The sequence below is a fragment of the Chionomys nivalis genome, chromosome X (genome assembly GCF_950005125.1).
Source record: "Chionomys nivalis chromosome X, mChiNiv1.1, whole genome shotgun sequence".
NCBI lineage: Eukaryota > Metazoa > Chordata > Mammalia > Rodentia > Cricetidae > Chionomys > Chionomys nivalis.
The window spans coordinates 37597306-37620967 of record NC_080112.1 but is presented as its reverse complement, the minus strand read 5'-3'; the positions used below and the strand labels follow the sequence as shown (position 1 = coordinate 37620967).

Below are 23662 nucleotides of genomic sequence, written 5' to 3'. Positions count from 1 at the left end.
TCATCTTTCCAGATTATTTTTAAGCTACTTGCCACTTACTTAACCTAACTGAAACTGAAGGGAACTGAAGGAAAAGTGAAGGGAAGGGAAGGAGCCTGGTGGTCAGGCCTTGCAAAAAAGGCTCACACCCCAATCCACCTCAACAAGGTGATAATGTGCTTATTCAGAAGCATAAGGTGGAGGAATTCACCAGTAACTAGACGCAATGAGTTGTGCAATTACCTGCCCATTTTATTGTAAAGACAAAGTCTTTAGATCATATCTCTTCCATTCTGTGATGTAAAACCACTTGAACTCCCACAAGCCTCCTTTAACAGTGCAAAAATGAGTGTTACAAGTTGGCTGCATAAGGGCCACTCCCAAGGTGGGATTTATTAACTAAACCTTTTAAAACCATTATCACACAATTTCTGATTTTCACAAAACAATCCAACTGAGAAAATCAAGTGTTTATATAATACAGTTTTTGAAATAATACATCAAAATTAATGGGTGCTAAATATGCTTTTGCTGCTGTGTACTTTTCTTCTGTTCTGAAAGCCAGTAAAGGGGCTTGGCAGCTCAGTGTGAGAGTGTTTATTTAGCACGTTCAGAGTCTTGGTTTCCAGTCTCACCACAGTAAAACAGAAAAACAAAACAAAATATAAAACCCAAATAAACAAGCAAACATATTGAGGATTTTGATCTTGCAGGTAAAAATCCTGGGACTGTGCATTATTATCTGGCTTGCTCTCTACATTTAAACATTTCTTTAACACAAATGTTCACCTACCACTGGAAATGTATACATTCTTATAAACCCAACAACCTTTTTTGGATGTAACAGGATATACTTAATAGTTTAAAATCTTCAAAATGAATTACTAGAACAGTCATCTACTAACAAGCACATGAGGTAGGTAGAGGCAGAAACAATCATTTTCATCTCTTTCACTACTGACTTACTTAATGATCCTTGACAACTTGAAAATATTGACCCTCTCAAAGTCCTGCCCAATAAGACCATATAACCTTGATTCCATGACAGACTCCCAGAGTTCTGCATAAAATGAGTATTATAAACAATTGTCTTGTGTATCCTGTCACATTATGTCACTGACCATTTTAAATGTTGATCCTAAGATTTTTATCTTACTAACCTGATGAAATCATGGTTTCTGGGCAAAGTACAAAGGGTTCTCTTTGACTTCTGATATCGACCTGAATTGTGAATATGTGCTTTTTTCTTTTTTTTTCCCTTTGAGACAGGGTCTTGTATCCCAGGCTATCCTAGAAGTTATCTTCATGCCTCAGCCTTAAATGCTGGGAGTCTAGGTGTGCATTGCCATGACCAGATGGTTTGTGCTTCTAAACATTCAATTCCTCATCCTTGAACCCCCCTTCTAACATAAGTAAATTCATAGATTTTTAAAAATCAGTATGCCCAAACAGAAAATTACCACAATAACAGTAGTTTATAGTTTTCATAATTTAATGAAAAAGTATTGATAAAAAGGTGACATTTGAAAAAAGATTGAGTTTATCTTCAAAACTTGAATTATATAAGACAAGACAAAAAACATTAACAAAGGTTAAGAGGTAATACTTCAAAGAACAAAATGTTGCAGGTGCATTTTGGGGTATTTGGAATGTATACAAACTGAAGGCTCATTTGTTACCCAGGAAAATTCTGTAAAAAATATTACCATTTTATCTCCCTGACTTGAATGATATTTCAGGCAATACTCTCCCAATGGCATTTCATATGGAATTTGGCTAAAGCACTGTTTTCATGTTTGTTCCCCACCCCTACTCAGAATTCAAAGGCATGAAAGTACACAGGCCAATTGACTGGCCTTTAATATAAGAAATTTACCACTCACCTCCATTATAATCTCATTACCATGAAAGTGTTAAATTTATATGTACCTAGGAGTATTCAAATAAGCAGAGGCTGAGGGTATTAAGAGGAAATTATATTCCTTATTTTTCAACTAAAACAAAATACAGAACACCTACTACACATGTTATAGTATGTTCACACATTTCATACATGTTCATAGGCACACAAACATTTTGAAGATGCAGCCAAAGGAAAGGCAAAATACAGAAGGGAGAGAGAAGGAGAGGGAGGGGGATGGGGAGAGGGAGAGGGAGAAAGAGAACAAAACCCCAAAGATGCCTTTAACAAGGTTCTAAGAACAAAAGCAGGAGGGGGCAAACTGCTCCACTGCATTGGCTAGAGGGATGCTGCCCTCACTGGCACCTACTGCTGCTTTTACCAGCATGAAACTTCAGAAATTGAAAATGGCCTCTTGTTTGAAAACTTTCTCTATATGTTCCCAAACTAGAAGAAAGAGAATATTATTTTAAGGCTAAGAAGAAAAGGGAGCTGAGAATTACAGTCTGCCTCACATTTTTATAAACTGCTACTTTCCCCTTTATCTTAAATGGGAAGCAGACCTATTTCATTCTCTAATTCAAAATTCTCTTCCTCTAGAAATGAATCAAGGCTGATTATTTGGTAATGTGGTATAATCAAGTTCTGAAAAATGGCTCTAACTTTTACACTTGGGAAATTGCCTTGGATTCAAAATTCATACAAAGCTAAATTATATCCATGTGTTAAACACATGCTTTCAAATTTGTCTGACAATAAAAATCTGTTTCAAAATTAAAGCAGGTAAGAATACTTAACCCTCTGTGCATTACACTATATTTTAATTATACCTCAATAAAAATTTTATAAACATTAAAGCAGGTATACAAAAACTGTCAGCCCAACTTTAGTCAAACTTATTTGAAAACAACACAAAAAACCCTGACCTGGTACAAATATCCCAGAAAAGGTCACACTTCAGGAAAGGCTCTCAAGTCTTTGCAAATGCCTTGAAAAGCAGAGCATTTCCTTGGAAGTAGTACTTTTGTAAACACTATCCACAAGTTAGCTGGATAAGAGAGTTATGAGTGTGTTCCCAACAAGCAGGTCTAGGAACAGGCACTGGACACTTAGGAGAATTGACTTTATACGATATGATACTGTGAAAGAAACTCAACCTTACACAAAGCAAGGAAGACAATAGTGACAGTATCTGAGAATGCTGCTCTCCCGGTCTCTCCCTTAAAGAGGTTTATAGATACCAGTGGAATTAGAAACTTTCTACAGACATGAGCTCTAAGGAGTCACATGTTACAGTTTCAAAAGATAAGTAGTTTTAGTGTCTGTCATGTTCTCTTGCAAATTCATTGACAATGCAAGGATTCTTAATACGTAGATTAATCAGTGTGTTAAGGTAACTGAAAAGCAGTCCTGAAGTACTCACTGAGCAAATACTCTGGGCCCAACTGTTCCCAGCAGTCTCCAACAAAGCAACCCCAGTCAATCTGCAACTCTTGTAATGTGCTTATAAAAACTAGACCTGAAACCTTTTCAAAAACATCACACCATCATTTTCCCTGCAATTCCTCCTAATATACACTAGAATCCTTTTGGTGTTTAGATTTCCCCTAGTATGTGGGGCAAAGGCAAAGGCTGCTTAGGTATTTCTGATCACCTTTGCATTGAGCTGTGGGAATGAGGATGTGTCTCGCTTTTCCCATGGCATTCCCGAATAGAATCATGAGAAGGGTTTTCACGGTCAGAACTTTCTCTCTTTACCCTTGCTGTTTCTTTACTCCCTTCCCCTTCTGCTTCTGAATCGCTGGGCTCTAAATCAGGGCAATACCCATCAGTTTCCTGATATGGAGCTCTTCCTGCTGACCGCCTGAGAAGCTGTCTACCCCACAACTGCTCCTTAGAACTCACATTCTTAGTTGGTTTAACACAGTACTGGAGGTCCTCAGTGGGCCTCACCCATGTATTGGTGGCCTCCTTAAAGGATCTGCTAAAGTGTTCTATGCCAGATTTTCTAATGTTGCCCTGACTGGGCAAGTGGGAGCTGAGCATTGACTCCTGGTCACAGAACATCTCATCTAAATTATCTTTCTGGGTGATGTTCCCAGACCAGTTGCCCTCCAGGCCATTGGAACTGGCAAGCCTGGAGTTAGGCTGACTCTTCCCATTACCAATAGAAGCCTGTCCATGGAGGGCAGCCTGAAGGACCAGAGGCTTCCCTAATGATTGCCCATGATAGAACTCGGCAGATGGAGCTCTCTGAGCAGGACTGGAACTCTTGGCTTCACTTCGAGAATGACTGCGACTAGCCAGTAAACAGTTACTCTTGATTTCTAGTGGATGTCTTGGATACATTTTCACATTCATGTCCAGTAGCTCCTCAGGCATTTGTGGGCTCTTTTTATTGTGACCAGGGGAGCTGCTGCCAGGTGAGGAGGGTTGGTGCTCTGTTTCTGTGGAGCTGTCTCTGCAGTCTTCTGAGGTTGATTTAGGCATTTTCAACTTTAAGGTGATACGTGGTGGTGGGTAAAACAATGAGTTCTCTAGTGCATTTGTCAAAGAAAGTCCTGAAATCAAAAAGGAAGATTTGCTTAACAACTGATTTAATTATTAAGCATATGTGTATCACAAAGAGAGTTCATGAACCTATTGTTCCAAATGTCTAATGAGCACCTGTCTTTGATGAGCATGTATACCATGGTGAGCAGGTAAAGTGAGCTGCAGTAGAGGATGAACCCAGAGTCCCATACTATCCATGACTCTCAACCATTACACCTTTGCTTTCCTAACCTATAAAACAATAGCAACAACTAGTGTGCTCTGTCTTATGTCTCTATTTCCATGTCTTTCATTTCTTGTGTGTTTATGATTGGGTATATGGGTAATGAGTAGGACTAAAGATGTGCCTCAAACACAAGACATTTCAGATTTTATCACTCGTTCTCTTCAGGCATTCCCAAACAAGCCAAATAGAAAGCCACATAGGTATTTTATTTAATCTGGCATTAGAAGCAGTGGGTGGTTCCTGAATATTTTATGTCCTTACTTTATAATATCCTGATTACAAATTACCATTGTGGGTGTAGGATAATTTAAAAAATATTATTGGACCCATATATGGGCACATGTGCGATAGCATGCATGTGAAGGTAGATGACAACATTATGGAGTCAGTTCTCTCCATCTTTACATGGGTTCTAAGGATCAAATTCAGGCCACCAGGCTTTTGAAGCAAATGCTGCTGAACCATCTTGCTGGCCCTGGGAGAGGTATAGGATGCCTATGCTAGGATGCATTAATTACCCGGATATGTTACCATAAAATTGGTCTTTGCCCATTATCTTCTTATAATACTTAACTTCATAAAAATGAGAAAGGATAGCTTGGAAGTATCCTAAAGGATAGCATGCATTCCCCAAGGGACCATTTCGAACAACTACAGCCTCCATCTCTACTAGGGCTTGCCACATGTTGATGCTGTAAGCTGCTATATTCTTATAATCAGAAGCCACTTGGCTGAGTCCAATCTTGTTATGACACAGGGGCTCCTCCCTGTTTGCCTTTACTTCTTATTGCTTCGACAGTCATGTTACAGGGTAACCTTGTGGCTGAGTATCCCTGCTACTTCCTGCTATACCAGTATGCTATAATGCAGTCACAAATACCCCAGGGGCTTTTGATGTCTACCTAACATCTTGTTTCTATGTTTTTATCTTATTTTATGGTTGGCTTTTAACAGGTGCTGATTTTATACATTTTGCCTAAGTTACCCTTAGTGATCAGGTTCTCCCACCTATTCTTATTAAAAGACACATAGGGAAGTGTCCTGTATATGACTGTCATGATTCTAGCCAAGCATCTACTTTAGGTACTGTATCATCATGTATCTTTCTCATCAAGTGGGTAATGTAGGGATTTCTCTGTTGACTGCTCTATCTTCTAGTTTAGTTCTTAGTTCCTAGTATAGTGGTATTCAACCTTCCTATTCTGTGACCCTTTAATACAGTTCCTCATGTTTAATGGTTCCCCAACCATCAAATTATTTTGTTGCTACTTCATAAGTGTAATTTTGAAACTGTTATGAATTGTAATGTAAATACCTATATTTTCTAATGGTCTTCCATGACCCCTGTGAAAAGGTTATTTGACCCCCAAGGGGTTGCAACCCACAGACTGAGAACCACTACCCTAGTAGGTTCTCAATAAATATTAGTGAATAAATGAAAAGATTAGAACTATATCTCTTTTAACTTCTAGCTAAAGATCTGTTTTAACAGATTACTTTTAAGATAAGTAACCCTGGAATTAAATGGTTTCTGGAAACTAGAATTTGGTGTTGGCTTCTTGATTTTAAGTGAATTTGATAACTACAAAACACTTTCATGGCTGTAATTAATAGATTATCTGGCTTAGATTTACAACTCCTCTAATCCTATCCTAGAATTTCTTTTCCTTCCTTTCATTTTTTTTTTTCCGGGAAGGGGATTTCTACCCAGGAATTAATTTCTCATTGGAAGTTGACAGTGAAATAGGTCACATAATTATCAGAATTAGACTGAAGCATACAAAACAATTTTTAAGTGGCACAATAGATTATAAAACCAAATTGTAAAAATGGATATAATCAGTCTCTATATTTGCTAGTACAATTTTAACACACAGGTTGTTACCTTCTGTAACTTCTTGGTTGATAAGCTGGACTTGCAAACCGAAGATCTGTTCTTGCACTTTGGTGTGTGAAAGTTTCAGCTTCTCTCGCCTGCTTATCATGTAGCATAGATTTCGAACCTGCAAGCCCAATCCCCAGCGAATAAAGATGTTTGTTATAATAAGCAAATTTACAGTTGAAATTGTTCAGTTACACTGAAGGTCACTGAGTTCTGGTGCCTGTGGGAGTGAGGAGTGAAGACAAGACCCAAGGGCCACAGACCATGACCCAAATCAAAGGAATTACTATAGCATGACAATCATCGGGACATGGTTCCCATGTCAATGGGCTTTAAGAGCAAGTGCTCCAAGATTCTCTCTGAAACCTATTCTCTAGTCTACAATTTAAGAGGATCAATATTTATGTACACAGTCCAGCTGGGAAGATAATGGCATCATACGTTAGCCTCTCCTTTTTATCCCTGAGTATGAATGATAGCACTTGACATCTGTACCACCAAGCCTGGTTAATTTCCAGAATTAGACAATTATGAAATTTCCTAGGATAAACACAGTACCTAATTTTTCTCTCAATTCTTATAGCACTAAATTTACCTGATGAATATATCGTAAGTTAAATTATCTGCTGAAGTGCTTGGCAACCAGAGATGATTTTAACCGCTAGGAGGAATCTGGTAAATTTGGAAAACAACATTCTTTGTCAAAACCAAGTATGTAAGGGGACTGGCATCTAGTGTGCAGATCACGGATGCTGCTAAACATCCTATCCTGCCACTTCTAATAAAGGGTAGCACTCCACATAAATAACTAATGCAGTTCAAGATGTCAATAGCGCTGAGTCTGAAAAACCCTGAGACAGTGCTTTTCTGAACAAAATACACTCATCAGGCTTCAGTCTCAGGAATTTGTCAGTAAAATATAGCTGAGTCATTTCAGACTTGACAGTGAATTTAAAAGTAAATCAACTGGGAATCATAAATTAAAGTTCATAGAGCAAGTACTTATGAAGCCTTTCCAATCCCAGTCAAAATTTAAACAGAACCCAAATGTCTGGGACCACAATGAACTCAGATGATAAGGAAGGACACAGAAGCTCACACTATATAATGGGGTGGTCATTTTAAAAATATCTCCTATCTCTATGTAGACAATAGTAGGAGCTGGTCATCTTACCCTCTCTAGGTCCTGCCGCAGGTGCATAAACATTCTCATGCGAGTATGGATGTTTTCTTCTTTTGGCTGTACCAAGCCATTTTCTTCATCCTCTTTGGGAGGAATTAATGGCTTGTTGAAGTTGCTTTTGCGCTTCAGTTTCCAGTAGTTATAGATAAAGTCAACAGTTAATGCAGATAGCCCCAGCTCTTTGGCAACATCTTCCACCTGGACCAAGGTGTAGAATTCTTCCTCTAGTTCACGAAGTTTCTGTGTCCGCAGGCTGGTTTTCTCACTTTTTGCCTGGCTCTGCTCAGCAACTCTATGGTGGTGGTACTCGGCCTCCCCAATTTTTGGCTTGCTTTGGCCATGCTTGAGGCAAAATGACTTGAATTTTACTTCATCACCTTCATCTAGGATAGTCTTCATTTCCAAGCCGTGCTCAAAGGCACAGGTGACATGAAAGGCAGTGATACAGCTTTTCACAGAGCACTGAAGGAGAAAAAATGTGTTAAGGCAGTAGATGGGAAGAGGATAGGGAACACCTATGTCTCTGGCCCCAACTGTGAGCTTATAGAAAGCAAAAAAGACAGGGGAAGGCTTGACCATGACAAATATTTTACAAATAAAAAAAAAAAAGAGAAACATATTTTACAAGTAAGAATTTTTAAAAAAATTATTATATGCTTCCCACCCTTCTTTTTTAAAAAAAATTATTTATTTATTATGCATACAGTGTTCTGCCTGCATGTATGCCTGCAGACCAGAAGAGAGCACCAGATCTCGCTAGGGAGGTTGTGAGCCACCATGTGGTTGCTGGGAATTGAACTCAGGACCTCTGGAAGACCAGCCAGTGCTCTTAAGCTCTGAGCCATTTCTCCAGCCCAAGAATTTTTTTATGTTACCCAGGAAACTTGGTCATATAGAAAAGAGCAAAAATATGAAATTCCCATTTTAAGGTTTCAATTTAAGCTGCAAGTATTGAGTTGCTTTTTTTGAGAAGTCTCTTAATTTATGTAAAGTTATATGGTTTCTTCTCTGCGTCTTCCACATTGCCTATATTTGCTTTTATTGTAATACTTTACACACAGTACCTACTAATAGCTGAAAAATTCCTGGACATAAAGCTTAAGACAGAACCTACATCAACTACCTATGTACAAGGATGTCATGAATTCAGGCAATACCATAAACTACTGAGAAAGCAGTTGCTCAGAATAAATGAAAGAAAAGACATAGTTAATATTATTGCTAGGACAGCCATGGCTCTAAAAGGTCACAATAAATCCAGTATCTAAGTAACCTTACTTCCTGAAATTGTTCTAATACACCTGAACTATGCATTAGACCACAGTCATGAATGGCTACTTAAATTTATGTTAACTTAAATGGGGCCAAGATGCTGAGCCATGTTAGAACCCTTCTGTTGCATGTGTGAGGCCCTAGGTTTCATCTCCTAAATTACAAAAAAGGCTAATTAAAATTACATACTATGAGGAACAATGGCTCAGCAGATAAGGGGTTTTGCCACCAAAACTGATGATGAATTAGATCCCTAGGACCTACATGGTAGGAGAGAGCTGACTCTTGCAAGTTATTCCCTAATCTCTACGTGTGCGCTCCCTCAATAAATACGTGTTATTTTAAAAAATGGCATACATTGAAAAATTTAACTCCTCAGTTCCAAGAACCACATTTCAGCCAAACTAGACAACACACACACACACACACACACACACACTCCATCACTGTAGTAAGTTACTGAAGGATTTTGTTACAGACATTTTAAAATAAGTTTGTACTACTCTGTCATTCACTGGTAAACTCAACACATTTATTAAACATTACCATGGAACACACTGATTATTCATAGGGAGAAAGAGCAGGAAGAATCTAGCCCATGACAGATAAATTCCTGTGCCTAAGCTAAATTACCATTTGTTATGATTAAAATGTTATAGCTTTTGAGTTGGGTGGTGGTGCATGCCTTTAATCCTAGCACTCGCAGATCTCCGTGAGTTCAAGGCCAGTCTGGTCTACAAGAGCGAGTTCCAGGACAGGCTTCAAAGCTACAAAGAAACCCTTTATCAAAAAACTAAAAAAAGTTATTACAGATTTCCTTTTAAGAGATCTTAAAATATATTGGTACACATATATGCTAACACGAGATTTTTTTTTCTAAGAAAATAGAATGAGACCACATATACTGTCAAAACCTTTATGAATTAAATCAAATGTCCTTAATTTTCTGAATGAAAAGTTAAGAGCAAATATTATATTACTTATATACTTTTATTTTATTTACTTATATACTTTTTCAAGACAGGATTTCTCTGTGTAGTCCTGGTTGTCTTGGAACTCACTTTGTAGACCAGGTTGGCCTCAAACTTACAGAGATCCGCCCGCCTCTACCTCCTGAGTGCTGAGATTAAAGGTATGAGCCACCATGCCTGGCAAGAGTAAATATTTTTTAAAAGTAAAAATAAAAAAAAAGAAAAAAGAAAATGGCAGGACTTTTCATAGTTCAAGATACCCAATAGAAATGAAAACAAAATAACAGCAGCATTATTTTCTAATAGCTGGCTTTTCCTCTTTACCACCAAAATGTACAAACTTTTAATTATAATATCACATGACTTTAAAAATATTTATGTGAATGTGTATGCATGTTTACTATGTATATGGAAGTCAGAAGAGGTGTCAGATCACCTGGAACTGGAGTTACAGAGTTGTGAGCAGGTCTATGTGGGTGTTGGGAATTGAACTTGGGTCCTTTGCAAGAATATCAAACTCTTTTAACTACTGAGCCATTTTTTTCAGTTCCCAGAATGATCTTTTCTAAAAACTAGATGGTTTTATAGCAGTTTGCTTAAGAGACATTCCTAATTATCACATATATTTTTTTTTCTTTTGGTTTTTCGAGACAGGATTTCTTTGTGGCTTTGGAACCTGTCCTACAACTAGCTCTGTAGACCAGGCTGGTCTTGAACTCACAGAAATCCGCCTGCCTCCGCCTCCTGAGTGCTGGGATTAAAGGAGTGCGCCACCATCGCCTGGCCCACATATGTATTTTTTATCTGGTGCAGTTTATATTTCTACATTCTATAACTTTGATCTGGGAGATGATCTGTTTTTAATACCCCACTGATAGTTGCTGAAGAATGTCTTATATTATTTGTTGTATAATTATTTAATTTCTCTTGAATACTCAATCCTCTTCTTCTAAGACAATACTGTCAACTAGTAAAGGAATTTTTCAAGACAGGTTTTTTCTGTGTATCTCTGGCTATCCTGGAACTCACTATGTAGACCAGGCTGGGCTTGAACTCACAAAGATAGTCTGCCTCTGCCTCCCGAGTGCTATGATCAAGGTGTGTAGCACCACTCCTGGCAGGAGGTTTATATTTAAACAACTTCAAAGGATAAAAAAATTCAGGAATGGGATATAACTCTAATATCATCTAATCCAGCCTTATACTTACTGTTAATTAAACTTATCCTAAAATATGTGATTTAGACATGTCCATTTCCGAGAGCAGTGAGTGCCGGACTAGAGGGCAGGCCTCAAGGTCCCCACCAGGGAACGCGGGCCCCTGCTGCTGGGGCTGCAGTGTCTGCTGTGCTCTCCTGGACCAGCTCTGCCTGCCCCCTACCTCCCTTGGTCCCTGGCTCATTGGGGCTACCAGGAGTCCCTGTGTAGGTGCTGAGAAGTTCCATCTGGATGGGTGAGTGTGTGCTATCCTGGGGCGGACTGTCCCGGTAGAGAGCACAAACGCCTCTCCCCCAGCTCCTGCTGCAGGGCTTTCTTTCCTACACACGTGCCCCCACCCCCACCCCAAGCCTGCCTTGCCTACAGGGTCCTTTGCTGTGGAGCAGCTTCCTGCCCTTTCACTAAGGCTACCAACCCAGAGCAGTGAGAGCCTGACTAGAGGGCAGGCCTCAAGGTCCCCGCCAGGGAATGCGGGCCCCTGCTGCTGGGGCTGCAGTGTCTGCTGTGCTCTCCTGGACCTGCTCTGCCTGCCCCCTACTTCCCTGGGTCCCTGGCTCATTGGGGCTACCAGGAGTCCCTGTGTAGGTGCTGAGAAGTTCCGTCTGGACGGGTGAGTGTGTGCTATCCTGGGGCGGACTGTCCCGGTAGAGAGCACAAACCCCCCTACACTAAGGCTACCCAACCAGAGCAGTGAGTGCCTGCCTAGTGGGCAGGCCTCAGCAACCCCCGAAAGGGAGCGCAGGCACCTCCAGCTTGTACTGCAGTGTCGCCTGTGTTCTACTCGACCCCGCCCTACCCCTTGCATTCGCCCTTCTTTCCACGGGTCATTGGAATACCAGGCGTCCCTGTGTTGGTGTTGAGGAGTTCATCTGGAAGGGAACGGTTCCTGCCCCTACACTGAGGAGATACACCCAGAGAGTTAGTCACAGCAAAGACTGGTCCAAGACACCAGGCCTCTCCTGGCTCAATTTGAAGGAAGAGATGGGCAGGCGCCAATGCAAGAATTCCCCCAACAACTTGAAAGGCAACGTGACATCACCAGAATCCAGGAATCCCGAAATAAGAAGTGTACACCCTAATCCAGAAGAATTAGAAGAATTCGACTCAAAAGTGAATTATATGAAAATAATAGAGGACCTTAAACAGGAGGTGAAAAACTGCCATAATCAATTAGAGATTACAAACAAAAAGGTAGAGGAAATGAATAAATCTCTCCAAGATACCCAAGAAAACCAAGAGAAACAAGAAAAAGTAATCAAACAGGTAAGGGAAACGGTTCAAGACTTGAAGAATGAAGTGGAAGTAATAAAGAAAACACAAACCGAGGGAAGGATGGAGATGGAAAATTTGGATAAATGAACAGGAACTACAGAGACAAGTACCACCAACAGATTACAAGAGATAGAAGAAAGAATCTCAGACACTGAAGATACCATAGAGAAAATAAACACTCTGATCAAAGAAAACAGCATAACCAACAAATTCTCATCACAAAACATTCAGGAAATCTGGGACACAATAAAAAGACCAAACCTAAGAATAATAGGGATAGAAGAAGGAGAAGTACAGCTCAATGGTCCAGAAAATATATTTAATAAAATTATAGAAGAAAACTTTCCCAACCTTAAAAAAGATATTCCTTTGAAGGTCCAAGAAGCATACAGAACACTGAATCGACTGGATCAAAAAAAAACATTTCCTTTTTGGGTCTGGGTTACCTCACTCAGGATCGTATTTTCTATTTCCATCCATTTGCATGCAAAATTAGAGAAGTCATTGTTTTTTACCGCAGAGTAGTACTCTAATGTATATATATTCCACACTTTCTTCATCCATTCTTCTATTGAAGGGCATCTAGGTTGCTTCCAGGTTCTGGCTATTACAAATAATGCTGCTATGAACATAGTTGGACAAATGCTTTTGTCATATGCTAGGGCATCTCTTGGGTATATTCCCAAGAGTGCTATTGCTGGGTCCAGGGGTAGGTTGATCCCAATTTTTCTGAGAAACCGCCACACTGATTTCCAAAGTGGTTGCACAAGTTTGCAGTCCCACCAGCAATGGATGAGGGTACCCCTTTCTCCACAACCTCTCCAGCAAAGGCTATCCTTGGTGTTTTTGATTTTAGCCATTCTGACAGGTGTAAGATGATATCTCAAAGTTGTTTTGATTTGCATTTCTCTGATCGCTAAGGAGGTTGAGCATGACCTTAAGTATCTTTTGGCCATTTTAACTTCTTCTGATGAGAATTCTCTGTTCAGTTCAGTGCCCCATTTTTTAATTGGGTTAATTATCCTTTTAAAGTCTAGTTTCTTGAGTTCTTTATATATTTTGGAGATCAGACCTTTGTCTGTAGCGGGGTTGGTGAAGATCTTCTCCCAGTCAGTAGGCTGCCTTTTTGTCTTAATGACAGTGTCCTTTGCTTTACAGAAGCTTCTCAGTTTCAGGAGGTCCCATTTATTCAATGTTGCCCTTAATGTCTGTGCTGCTGGGGTTATACATAGGAAGCGATCTCCTGTGCCCATATGTTGTAGGGTACTTCCCATTTTCTCTTCTATCAGGTTCAGTGTGTTCAGATTGATATTGAGGTCTTTGATCCATTTGGACTTGAGTTTTGTGCATGGTGATAGATATGGGTCTATTTTCATTCTTCTACAGGTTGACATCCAATTGTGCCAGCACCATTTGTTGAAGATGCTTTCTTTCTTCCATTGTATACTTTTAGCTCCTTTATCGAAAATTAGTTGTTCATAGGTTTGTGGGTTAAAATCCGGGTCTTCTATACGATTCCATTGGTCGACTGCTCTGTTTTTATGCCAGTACCACGCTGTTTTCATTACTGTAGCTCACTCATAATTGGTTTCTAGCCATGGATAGGGGCCACTGAGTCTATAATTTGTGATCCTAAAGAAGCTAAACAAGAGGGTAAACCCAAGGAAAAACATATAGATATCCTCCCAGCTATGGGAAATAGACAAGATTGATGGGCAAAAAATGGGAATCTTGGGGGGTGGGGTGGGATGGGGATGAGGGGAGATGGGGAGAGAAAAGTGTGAAGGAGAGGATGAGGGGAACTGGGGGAATCGGGGTGATTGGGGGTAAAGGAAGGTTGGATGGGGGAGCAGGGAAACTCATACCTTAGTTAAGGGAGCCACCTAAGGGTTGGCAAGAGACTTGAACCTGGAATGGCTACCAGAAGCCCAGGGCAATGTCCCCAGTTAGTTCATTGGGGCACCTGAGGATAGGGAACCTGAAATGAACCTATCCTATAATCATACTGATGAATATCTTGCATATCGCCATAGAACCTTCATCTAGCAATGGATGGAGATAGAGACAGAGACCCACACTGGAGCACCGGACTGAGCTCCCAAGGTTATAATGAGGAACAGAAGGAGAGAGAACATGAACAAGGAAGTCAGGACCATGAGGGGTGCACCCAACCACTGAGACAGGGGGGCCGATCTATTGGGAGCTCACCAAGGCCAGCTGGACTGCTACTGAAAAAAACATGGGATAAAACCGGACTCTCTTAATGTGGTGGACAATGAGAGCTGACGAGAGGCCAAGGAGAATGGCACAGGAACTTTCATCTGGCGATGGATCGAGAGAGAGACAGAGACCCAATTTGGATCAACCGTCTGAGCTCTTAAGGTCCAAATGAGGAGCAGAAGGAGGGAGAACATGAGCAAGGAAATCAGGACCACAAGGCGTGCACCCACCCACTGTGACAGTGGAACTGATCTATTGGGAGCTCTCCAAGGCCAGCTGGACTGGGACTGAATAAGCATGGGTTGAAACTGGACTCTCTGAACAAGGCGGACAATGAAGGCTGATGAGAAGCCAAGGACAATGGCACTAGGTTTCGATCCTAATACATGAACTGGCTTTGTGGGAGCGTAGCCTCTTTGGATGCTCACCTTCCTGGACCTAGATAGAAGTGGGAGGACCTTGGTCTTCCTGTAGAGCAGGGAATTTGGACTGCTCTTCAGTATCGAGAGGGAGGGGGAGTGGACTAGGGGGAGGAGAAGTGGAGTGGGGATAGGGGGAGGGGAGCGTGGGGAGGGGGCAATATGTGGGAGGAGGGGGAGGGAAATGGGAAACGGGGAGCAGTTGGAAATTTTAAGTAAAAAAGAATAAAAAAAAACCATCTCCTCGTCATATAATAATCAAAACACAAAACATACAGAATAAAGAAAGAATATTAAGAGCTGCAAAGGAAAAAGGTCAAGTTACCTATAAAGGTAAACCTATCAGACTTACACCTGATTTCTCTAAGGAAACCATGAAAGCCAGAAGGTCCTGGATAGATGTACTGCAGAAACTAAGAGACCATGGATGCAAGCCCAGACTACTATACCCAGCCAAGCTTTCGTTCACTATAAATGGAGAAAACAAAATTTTCCAGGATAAAAACAAATTTAAACAATACGTAGCCACAAATCCAGCCTTAAAGAAAGTAATAGAAGGAAAATCACAAACCAAGGAGTCCAACAATGCCCACAATAACTCAGACATCTAATGACCCTTCACCAGCACAACTTGAAGAAGGGAAACACACAAACTCTACTACCAAAAGAAAGAAAGAAAGAAAGAAAGAAAGAGAAAGAAAGAAAGAAAGAGAAAGAAAGAAAGAAAGAAAGAAAGAAAGAAAGAAAGAAAGAAAGGAAAAATGACCGGAGTTAACAACCACTGGTCATTAATATCACTTAATATCAATGGACTCAACTCACCTATAAAGAGGCACAGGCTAAGAGATTGGATTCGAAAACAGGATCCAACATTCTGCCGCTTACAAGAAACACACCTCAACCACAAAGACAGACATCTACTCAGAGTAAAGGGCTGGGAAAAGGTTTATCAAGCAAATGGATCTAAGAAACAAGCAGGTGTGGCCATACTAATTTCTAAGAAAGTTGACTTCAAACTAAAATCAATCAAAAGAGATGGAGAGGGACATTTTTTACTCATAACAGGAACAATTCACCAGGATGAAGTCTCAATCCTGAATATATATGCCCCTAATATAAAAGCACCCACTTATGTAAAAGAAACGTTACTAAAACTCAAGGCAGTCATCAAACCACACACACTAATAGTAGGAGATTTTAACACTCCTCTCTCACCAATGGACAGGTCAATCAGACAGAAACCTAACAGAGAAATAAGAGGATTAAGGGAGGTAATGAATCAAATGGACTTAACAGACATCTATAGAACATTCCACTCAAATAAGAAAGAATATACCTTCTTCTCTGCAGCTCATGGAACCTTCTCGAAAATAGACCACATACTCGGTAACAAAGCAAACTTACACAGTTACAAAAAAATATCGGTAACCACCTGTGTCTTATCAGATCACCATGGATTAAAGTTAGAATTCAACAACAATGCTAGCCCCAGAAAGCCTATGAACTCATGGAAACTGGACAGTCAACTACTGAACCACACCTGGATCAAGGAAGAAATAAAGAAAGAAATTAAAGTCTTTCTTGAATTCAATGAAAACGAAGACTCAACATACTCAAACCTATGGGACACTATGAAAGCAGTGCTAAGAGGAAAGTTCATAGCATTAAGTGCCCACTTAAAGAAAACGGAGAAAGCACACATTGGAGACTTAATAGCCCACCTGAAAGCTTTAGAAAAAAAAGCAGACTCACCTAGGAGAAGTAGAAGACTGGAAATAATCAAATTGAGGGCTGAAATCAACAAAATAGAAACACAGAAAACAATCCAAAGAATCAATGAAACAAAAAGCTGGTTCTTGTAGACATGTCCATTTCCAATGAAGTGGTAATCTAGATACCTACTAGATTCTTTCACTGACAAAAGGACATTCTCACAAAACAGCCCTTCTTAGCTTTGGATAGTTCTTTTGGAAAATTTGGTTATATTACATAGAAATATGTATCCTTAAAATTTCCACATATTTGACAAACCTTATGAAAATGAGGATGATGCTAAGCTCAAGATGCATTTTTATCTGAGTATTTTTATTATCAATTGGCTTAAATCTATATACAGATACTTATAAACCAAATAGTAAAAGGCATATTTTAGCAACAACCAATAAAATGTTAAAAATGAAATGTCTTCCAGGACAAATTTATAGAATGTAGAGAGAGAAATTACACTAAAAAGACAAATACATGGATGATAATAAGGAATGTCTCTTAGCAAACTCTGCCATAAAATCATCTAGTTTTAGAAAAGGTTATTCTGTGGTATTTATAATTGGAAGTCTGTACACTTTGGGGCTAAAAGAAGAAAGCCCAGCCAACTTTTGGAGCCAAATATTTATTTATTGCTATTATAAAATAATGTTGCCATGAAAATTTATGCAGAAGTTTTTATTTATGTTTTCCTTTCTTTTGAATACCGTGTGGCAAAGGATTAACCTTGCCCAAAGAAGGGTTTGACCCTTTGCCTCTATTACCTGAGAAGTAGCAAGTAAGCCTTTGGAATGTTCTAATATGTAGTTTATGCTAACTGTGTGGTAGAGGCTTTGGGTTACATAATATCAACCTGACTTCCAGAAGGACCCAAGAACAAGGTGTCAGGCAAATGGAATATTACCTCTGGCCTCCAAAGCTATGAGTGGAGAAATAAACAAGGAATGCATGGTTTTGGGGGGTGATATAGTGAGGAGCACAAGATATACATCTCCTTGGACAAGCTGTGGTATTTAGGCAGGGAGTGGAGGAGGCAGTGGTAGTCACTGACCCTGACTACTCTAATGAGTCATAAATCCAGTTATCAGCAGGAGACTGAGAACAAAGAGTGGCCTTTGAGCTGATACTTTATAACTGGTACTTGGTCATTAGGTAGGCCTACTCTTGGGTTATCAATTTATTTCTGAGGCCTCCTTTGGGGTTATTAATTCCTGGGTGGGGTCTGGTAGGCAGAGTACTGGGTTTCCTTGATTCTTTCTGTCCAGTGCAGAATGTGGTGCATTTTTTTGCCTCCCCATTCTTTGATGCATTTGCAGAATACCCCTTAGCTTATGCATTAACTGGCCATGTAAGCCTTAAATCAAGTATGAGGATTTGGTGTGAATCTTGCCATATCCCCACTAGAGGAGGGAGAGGGAGGGAGGGAGAGAGGGAGTTAGAGACTGAAACAGACAGATTCTCTGTGTGGTAAGTGGCAACCTGCTTGGCTCCTATAGCCAGCACTGGCTTTTAGTAGCTAAACAGAGAAACTTCTAGAGCAATAACATAACGGATAACATATCCTGAGTAGGTCCAGCCCTATAGGAGCAGCAGCATGTAGCAGCAACTTGTACTGTGGGAAAAGAGAGGTATTAAGATAGATCCAGTTCCCTCCCTTTCCCAGACCTGGTGCATTCTAGTATTTAAAGACTGGGAAAGGATGTTGTGCCAATTATATATTTATTTATTTCAAAGATTTATTTATTATGTATACAACTTTCTGCCTCCATTTATACCCACACACCAGAGGAGGGCGCCAGATCTCTTTACAGATGGTTTGGAGCCACCATGTGGTTGCTGGGAATTGAACTCAGGACCTCTGGAAGAGCAGACAGTGCTCTTAACCACTGAGCCATCTCTCCAGCCCCTCAATTATATATTTAAAAAGTTCAGCCTATTTATCTTTTTACTACAGTTTTAGGTTTTTCAAAATTTTGTTATTTATAGTTTTATTCATATTTTATTTATATTTATTCACCTTTACCTGACTTTATTTACATCTTCTATATCTGTATTTTAAAACAGCTTACTCTTTTCCTCAGCTTCATTTTTTGTTTAACCTTGCTGCTGCTTCTTTTTTTCCTTTTTCCTACACCATCTTTATTTCATTTATTACCTTTATTCATTTTTTAGTTTAGGCTTGCCTTGAACCCTTGAACTTCCAGTCCTCTTGCCTCCCCATCCCATGTGCTGGGCTTACAGGTGTGTACCACCTTTATTAGTTATTTGAGACAGGGTCTCACTATGTAAAAGATGGCTGGTATAGAGCTTGCTATGTAGACCAGGTTGGTCTGAAACTCATAGAGATTTACCTGCCTCTGCCTCTTTAGTGCTGGGATTAAAGGTGTGCACCACCACCACCTGGTTCCACCTTAACTTTTTTTTTTTTTTTTTGATTTTCGAGACAGGGTTTCTCTGTAGCTTTTGGTTCCTGTCCTGGAACTAGCTCTTGTAGACCAGGCTGGCCTCCAACTCACAGAGATCCGCCTACCTCTGCCTCCCGAGTGCTGGGATTAAAGGCGTGCACCACCACCGCCCGGCGTCCACCTTAACTTTTAACTCCATAGTTTATTCCACATTTTTGCCACTTTCTTTTCTTTACAAAGATTAAATTTTAATTTCAACTCTGCAGATATGCATGCCTTTATGTGGTTATATGCATAATAGTGCAGTGTCTTGGAGCTAGAGTTATAGGCAGCAGCTGTAAGCAACCCAATTCACGCTGGGAACCAAACTTGGGTCTTCTAGAAGAGCATTATATATTACTAACTACTGATATGTCTCTATAGCCTATTTTCTTTTCTACAGCTACTGGTGATATAGTCGTTTGACTTTTATGTTTCATACTTGCTTTGTTTTGGTGTTATGATGATTAATCACTAATGTCAACTGCCAGGGTTTAGCATCATCATGAAAACACTCTGTGGTGTCTTTGAAACTATTTCTAGAAATATTTAGCTGAGCAAAGAAGGTTGACTGAATGTTGGTGGAACCATCATCATTGGAGAAATTGAGTTGAACATTCATCTCACTTTCTATTTTCTGACTCCAGACACAGTATGGCTTGCTGACTCATTCTTCTGACACTGTCCTTTCCCTGCCAGGGTGGACTATACCTTCAAAGTGTGAGCCCAAATAAACCTTTCCTTCCCTAAGTTGCTGTTGTTAGGTATTTTGTCACAGGAACACATAAAATTAATTAATAGATAAGTTGCTGTTACAGCATTTTCTTCCTGCCTAGCTATTGGCCATTCAGTTTTTTATTATACCAATCACAGCAATACATTTTCACATAGCATACAAATAACTCACAACAGTTTACAGAAACAATGCCATAAATGGTCTAAATTACACTATAAAACTCACTTTTGCCACTCTTATACTCTAACATCTACGGTAACTACCAGCTCTTATCTCTCAGCCCTACAATCTGAGAAGAGATGTCATTGAAGTGTTACCTAACTTTTCCCATTTTTTTTTTTTTTGGTTTTAAAACTGGATGGCCTGACTATATAGCCAGAGCTGGTTTTGAATTCCTCTACCTCCCAGGTGTTGGTATTACAGGCATGTATCACATCATGTCTAGCCCATGTTTACATTCATCTTCCCTTAAAATGTTTTGAGTTCCCAAAGGCAGACATTATAACAGTCTTAGAACAAGAACAACTTCCATTAACGAATTGTGAAATATATGAAAAAAAAAAACCCAAAAAACCAACGACATGCTTCCCTAGGTGGGTGGAGGAGTGCTCTTTTATGTTGTTATGTGCATGTGTGGAGACTAGAGGTTGATGTCAGATGGCTTCCTTAATTGCTCTCCACTTTATATTTGAAACAAATTCTGCTTCTGAACGTGGAGCTCACCATTTCAGCTTACTGGCTAGCCAGTTAAGCGATTCCAGGATCTGCTCCCTTCTGCACATCACTCCCAGAGCTGGGATTACAGATGTATGATGCCAAACATTTAGTTTTAAATAGGTGCTGGGGATTCAAATTCAGGTTCTCATGCTTGTGCAGCAAGTACTTAACCACTGAGCTATCTCCTCCACCTTCCTTTTAATCTTAGTATTTCATTTTCCTTACTGTATCACTTTTAATAGTCACTGGAAAAAATGTACTTTCTTATTTACTAGTTCTCCACTTGAAGATTTTATCTTTTAGAAGTTAATTTCCATCACAATTGAACTCATATTGGCCTAACAGTAAACTCGTGCTAGTTTACCAATTTAAATTTTGTATTCTTGTGACTTCAAACAGGCCCTTATCTCTCTACTATCAATCCAAGTCACAAATGTTGGATGATTCTATTTAGTTTGGCTAGCCAAATGAATGTTAGAGATTTTTATCAGATAATCAGATTTACTCTAGGGAATAATAATATGGGTATATACAATTACTAGCTGTCCCATTAACATGTATATTTATCTGTTAGGTATTATGCTATGTTCTCTGCCATCTTAAGTAATTACTATTATTGTTTCCAATTATAGTTGTGGAAACTGAAGCCCAGAGATGTTAGGTAACTTTTCTAAGCTTACATAACCAGCAAGAAGACCAGGTTTCAAATCCTGGGAGGCTGGTGCCAAAAAGTATATCCCTCCTCTCCTCTTCTCTCCTCTCCCCTCTCTTCCCTTTCCCTCCATCTTTTTTTTTTCCATATTGTGTTTTAAGACAGGGTCTAACTATATGGCCTAGGCTGGCCCTCAACTGGTGGTACTACTGCCCCAGCCTTCCAAATGTTAGGGCTTATAGGTGCATGCTATCATACCCAGTTTCAAAGCCATTTTTTTTTCTAGACACAGTCTCAGTTCATAGACTAGGTCAAGCCTCAGGATCTAGATAGAATAGCAACTTCAAAATAAGATACAGAATAGAGAAATTTGGGAAATCTGGCAATTAGAGCAAGTATGTCTAGAAAGCTGGGCAAAATCCAGGGCTTCCTAGACAACTAGCTTGACTAGTGTCTGCTAAAGGATTATCAGAAGACTTCATGCTCAAAAGGCTCTTATTTAAATACTGTCTATGGCCGCATTGCAAAGTTGAGTGGCTGTGACAAGAAACTACATGGTCTACAAAGTCTAACATATTTACTATCTTGCTATTTATAGAAAAAATTTAACAGTCCTTCCTCTAACCATTAGAGACCCATATAATTTCTTTGATCTTCTTTCCCAAACATTCCATTTTCATCTTGCTGGATTCTTTCTTTTTGATCAAATAGGCCAGGCACACTCCTATCTCATGGCTTTTTCAATGGCTGTTTCCTCTGCCTGGAACACTTTCATCCCAAACATCTACATAGTTTTTTTTTCTTGCACTGAAGTCTTTGTTCAAATGTTACCTCCATAGTTAAGTCCTACTCTAACCCTCAGCTTAAACTTGTAACTCACACTCCCTGCATCACACTTCGGAACTCCTTACTGACCTCCACAGTCTTTTCCACAGCAGGTATCACCTTCTAACATTTTATTTAATATCTATTGCTGTCTAATTTTACAAACTAAAATATAAACTCCACAGTTGTAGACCCAAAGTAAACCCTAGTATACAATTAGGCATATACAGTTGTTGAGCATATTAAATTCCTTATACTAAAGTTTGTTATAAGGATACAGTTCAGTGGTATAGCATTTGCTCAGCATACTTGAGATCTTTTTTTTTTTGCATTCTAATTCATTCATCTTCATCTTTGTTCTCTGATCCGACTAATTCTTTTTGCTAATTAAAATATTATTATTTTTTTCCTTTTTACTTATTTATTAAAGATTTCTGCCTCCTCCCCACCACCGCCTCCCATTTCCCTTCCCCTCCCCCAATCAAGTCCTCCTCCCTCATCAGCCCAAAGAGCAGTCAGGGTTCCCTGCCCTTTGGGAAGTCCAAGGACCTCCCACCTCCTTCCAGGTCTAGTAAGGTGAGCATCCAAACTGCCTAGGCTCCCACAAAGCCAGTACGTGCAGCAGGATCAAAACCCATTGCCATTGTTCTCAAGTTCTCAGTAGTCCTCACTGTCCGCTATGTTCAGCGAGTCCGGTTTTATCCCATGCTTTTTTAGACCCAGTCCAGCTGGCCCTGGTGAGTTCCCGAAAGATCATCCCCATTGTCTCAGTATGCGGGTGCAGCCCTCACGGTCCTGAGTTCCTTGCTGTGTTCTCTCTCCTTCTGCTCCTGATTTGTACCTTGGGATTTCAGTCCGGTGCTCCAATGTGGGTCTCTGTCTCTGTCTCCTTTCATTGCCTGATGAAGGTTAATATCCAGGAGGATGACTATATGTTTTTCTTTGGGTTCACCTTCTTATTTAACTTCTCTAGGATCATGAATTATAGGCTCAATGTCCTTTATTTATGGCTAGAAACCAATTATGAGTGAGTACATCCCATGTTCCTCTTTTTGGGTCTGGCTTACCTCACTCAGGATAGTGTTTTCTATTTCTGCCCATTTGCATGCAAAATTCAAGAAGTCATTGTGTTTTACTGCTGATTAGTACTCTAATATGTATATATTCCATACTTTCTTCATCCATTCTTCCATTGAAGGGCATCTAGGTTGTTTTCAGGTTCTGGCTATTACAAACAATGCTGCTATGAACACAGTTGAGCATATACTTTTGTTGTATGATAGGGCATCACTTGGGTATATTTCCAAGAGTGCTATTGCTGGGTCCAGGGGTAGGCTGATCCCGAATTTCCTGAGAAACCGCCATACTGATTTCCAAAGTGGTTGCACAAGTTTGCATTCCTACCAGCAATGGATGAGTGTACCCCTTTC

General features: G+C 39.8%; 1 protein-coding gene across 3 annotated transcripts in view; it reads right to left on the bottom strand.

Moving 5' to 3' along the window:
- Nucleotides 1-306: 306 nt before the first annotated feature.
- Jade3 (jade family PHD finger 3) overlaps nt 307-23662 on the bottom strand; it is a 144777-nt gene continuing 121421 nt past the window's right edge. For all 3 annotated transcript variants that reach the window (XM_057759900.1, XM_057759902.1, XM_057759901.1), the window contains 3 exons: nt 7715-8185; nt 6544-6661; nt 307-4440 (listed from right to left, as the gene is read on the bottom strand). In XM_057759900.1, coding sequence (XP_057615883.1) covers nt 3530-4440; nt 6544-6661; nt 7715-8185 — 1500 coding nt within the window. In that variant the 3' untranslated portion in view covers nt 307-3529. The remainder of the gene's footprint in view (nt 4441-6543; nt 6662-7714; nt 8186-23662) is intronic.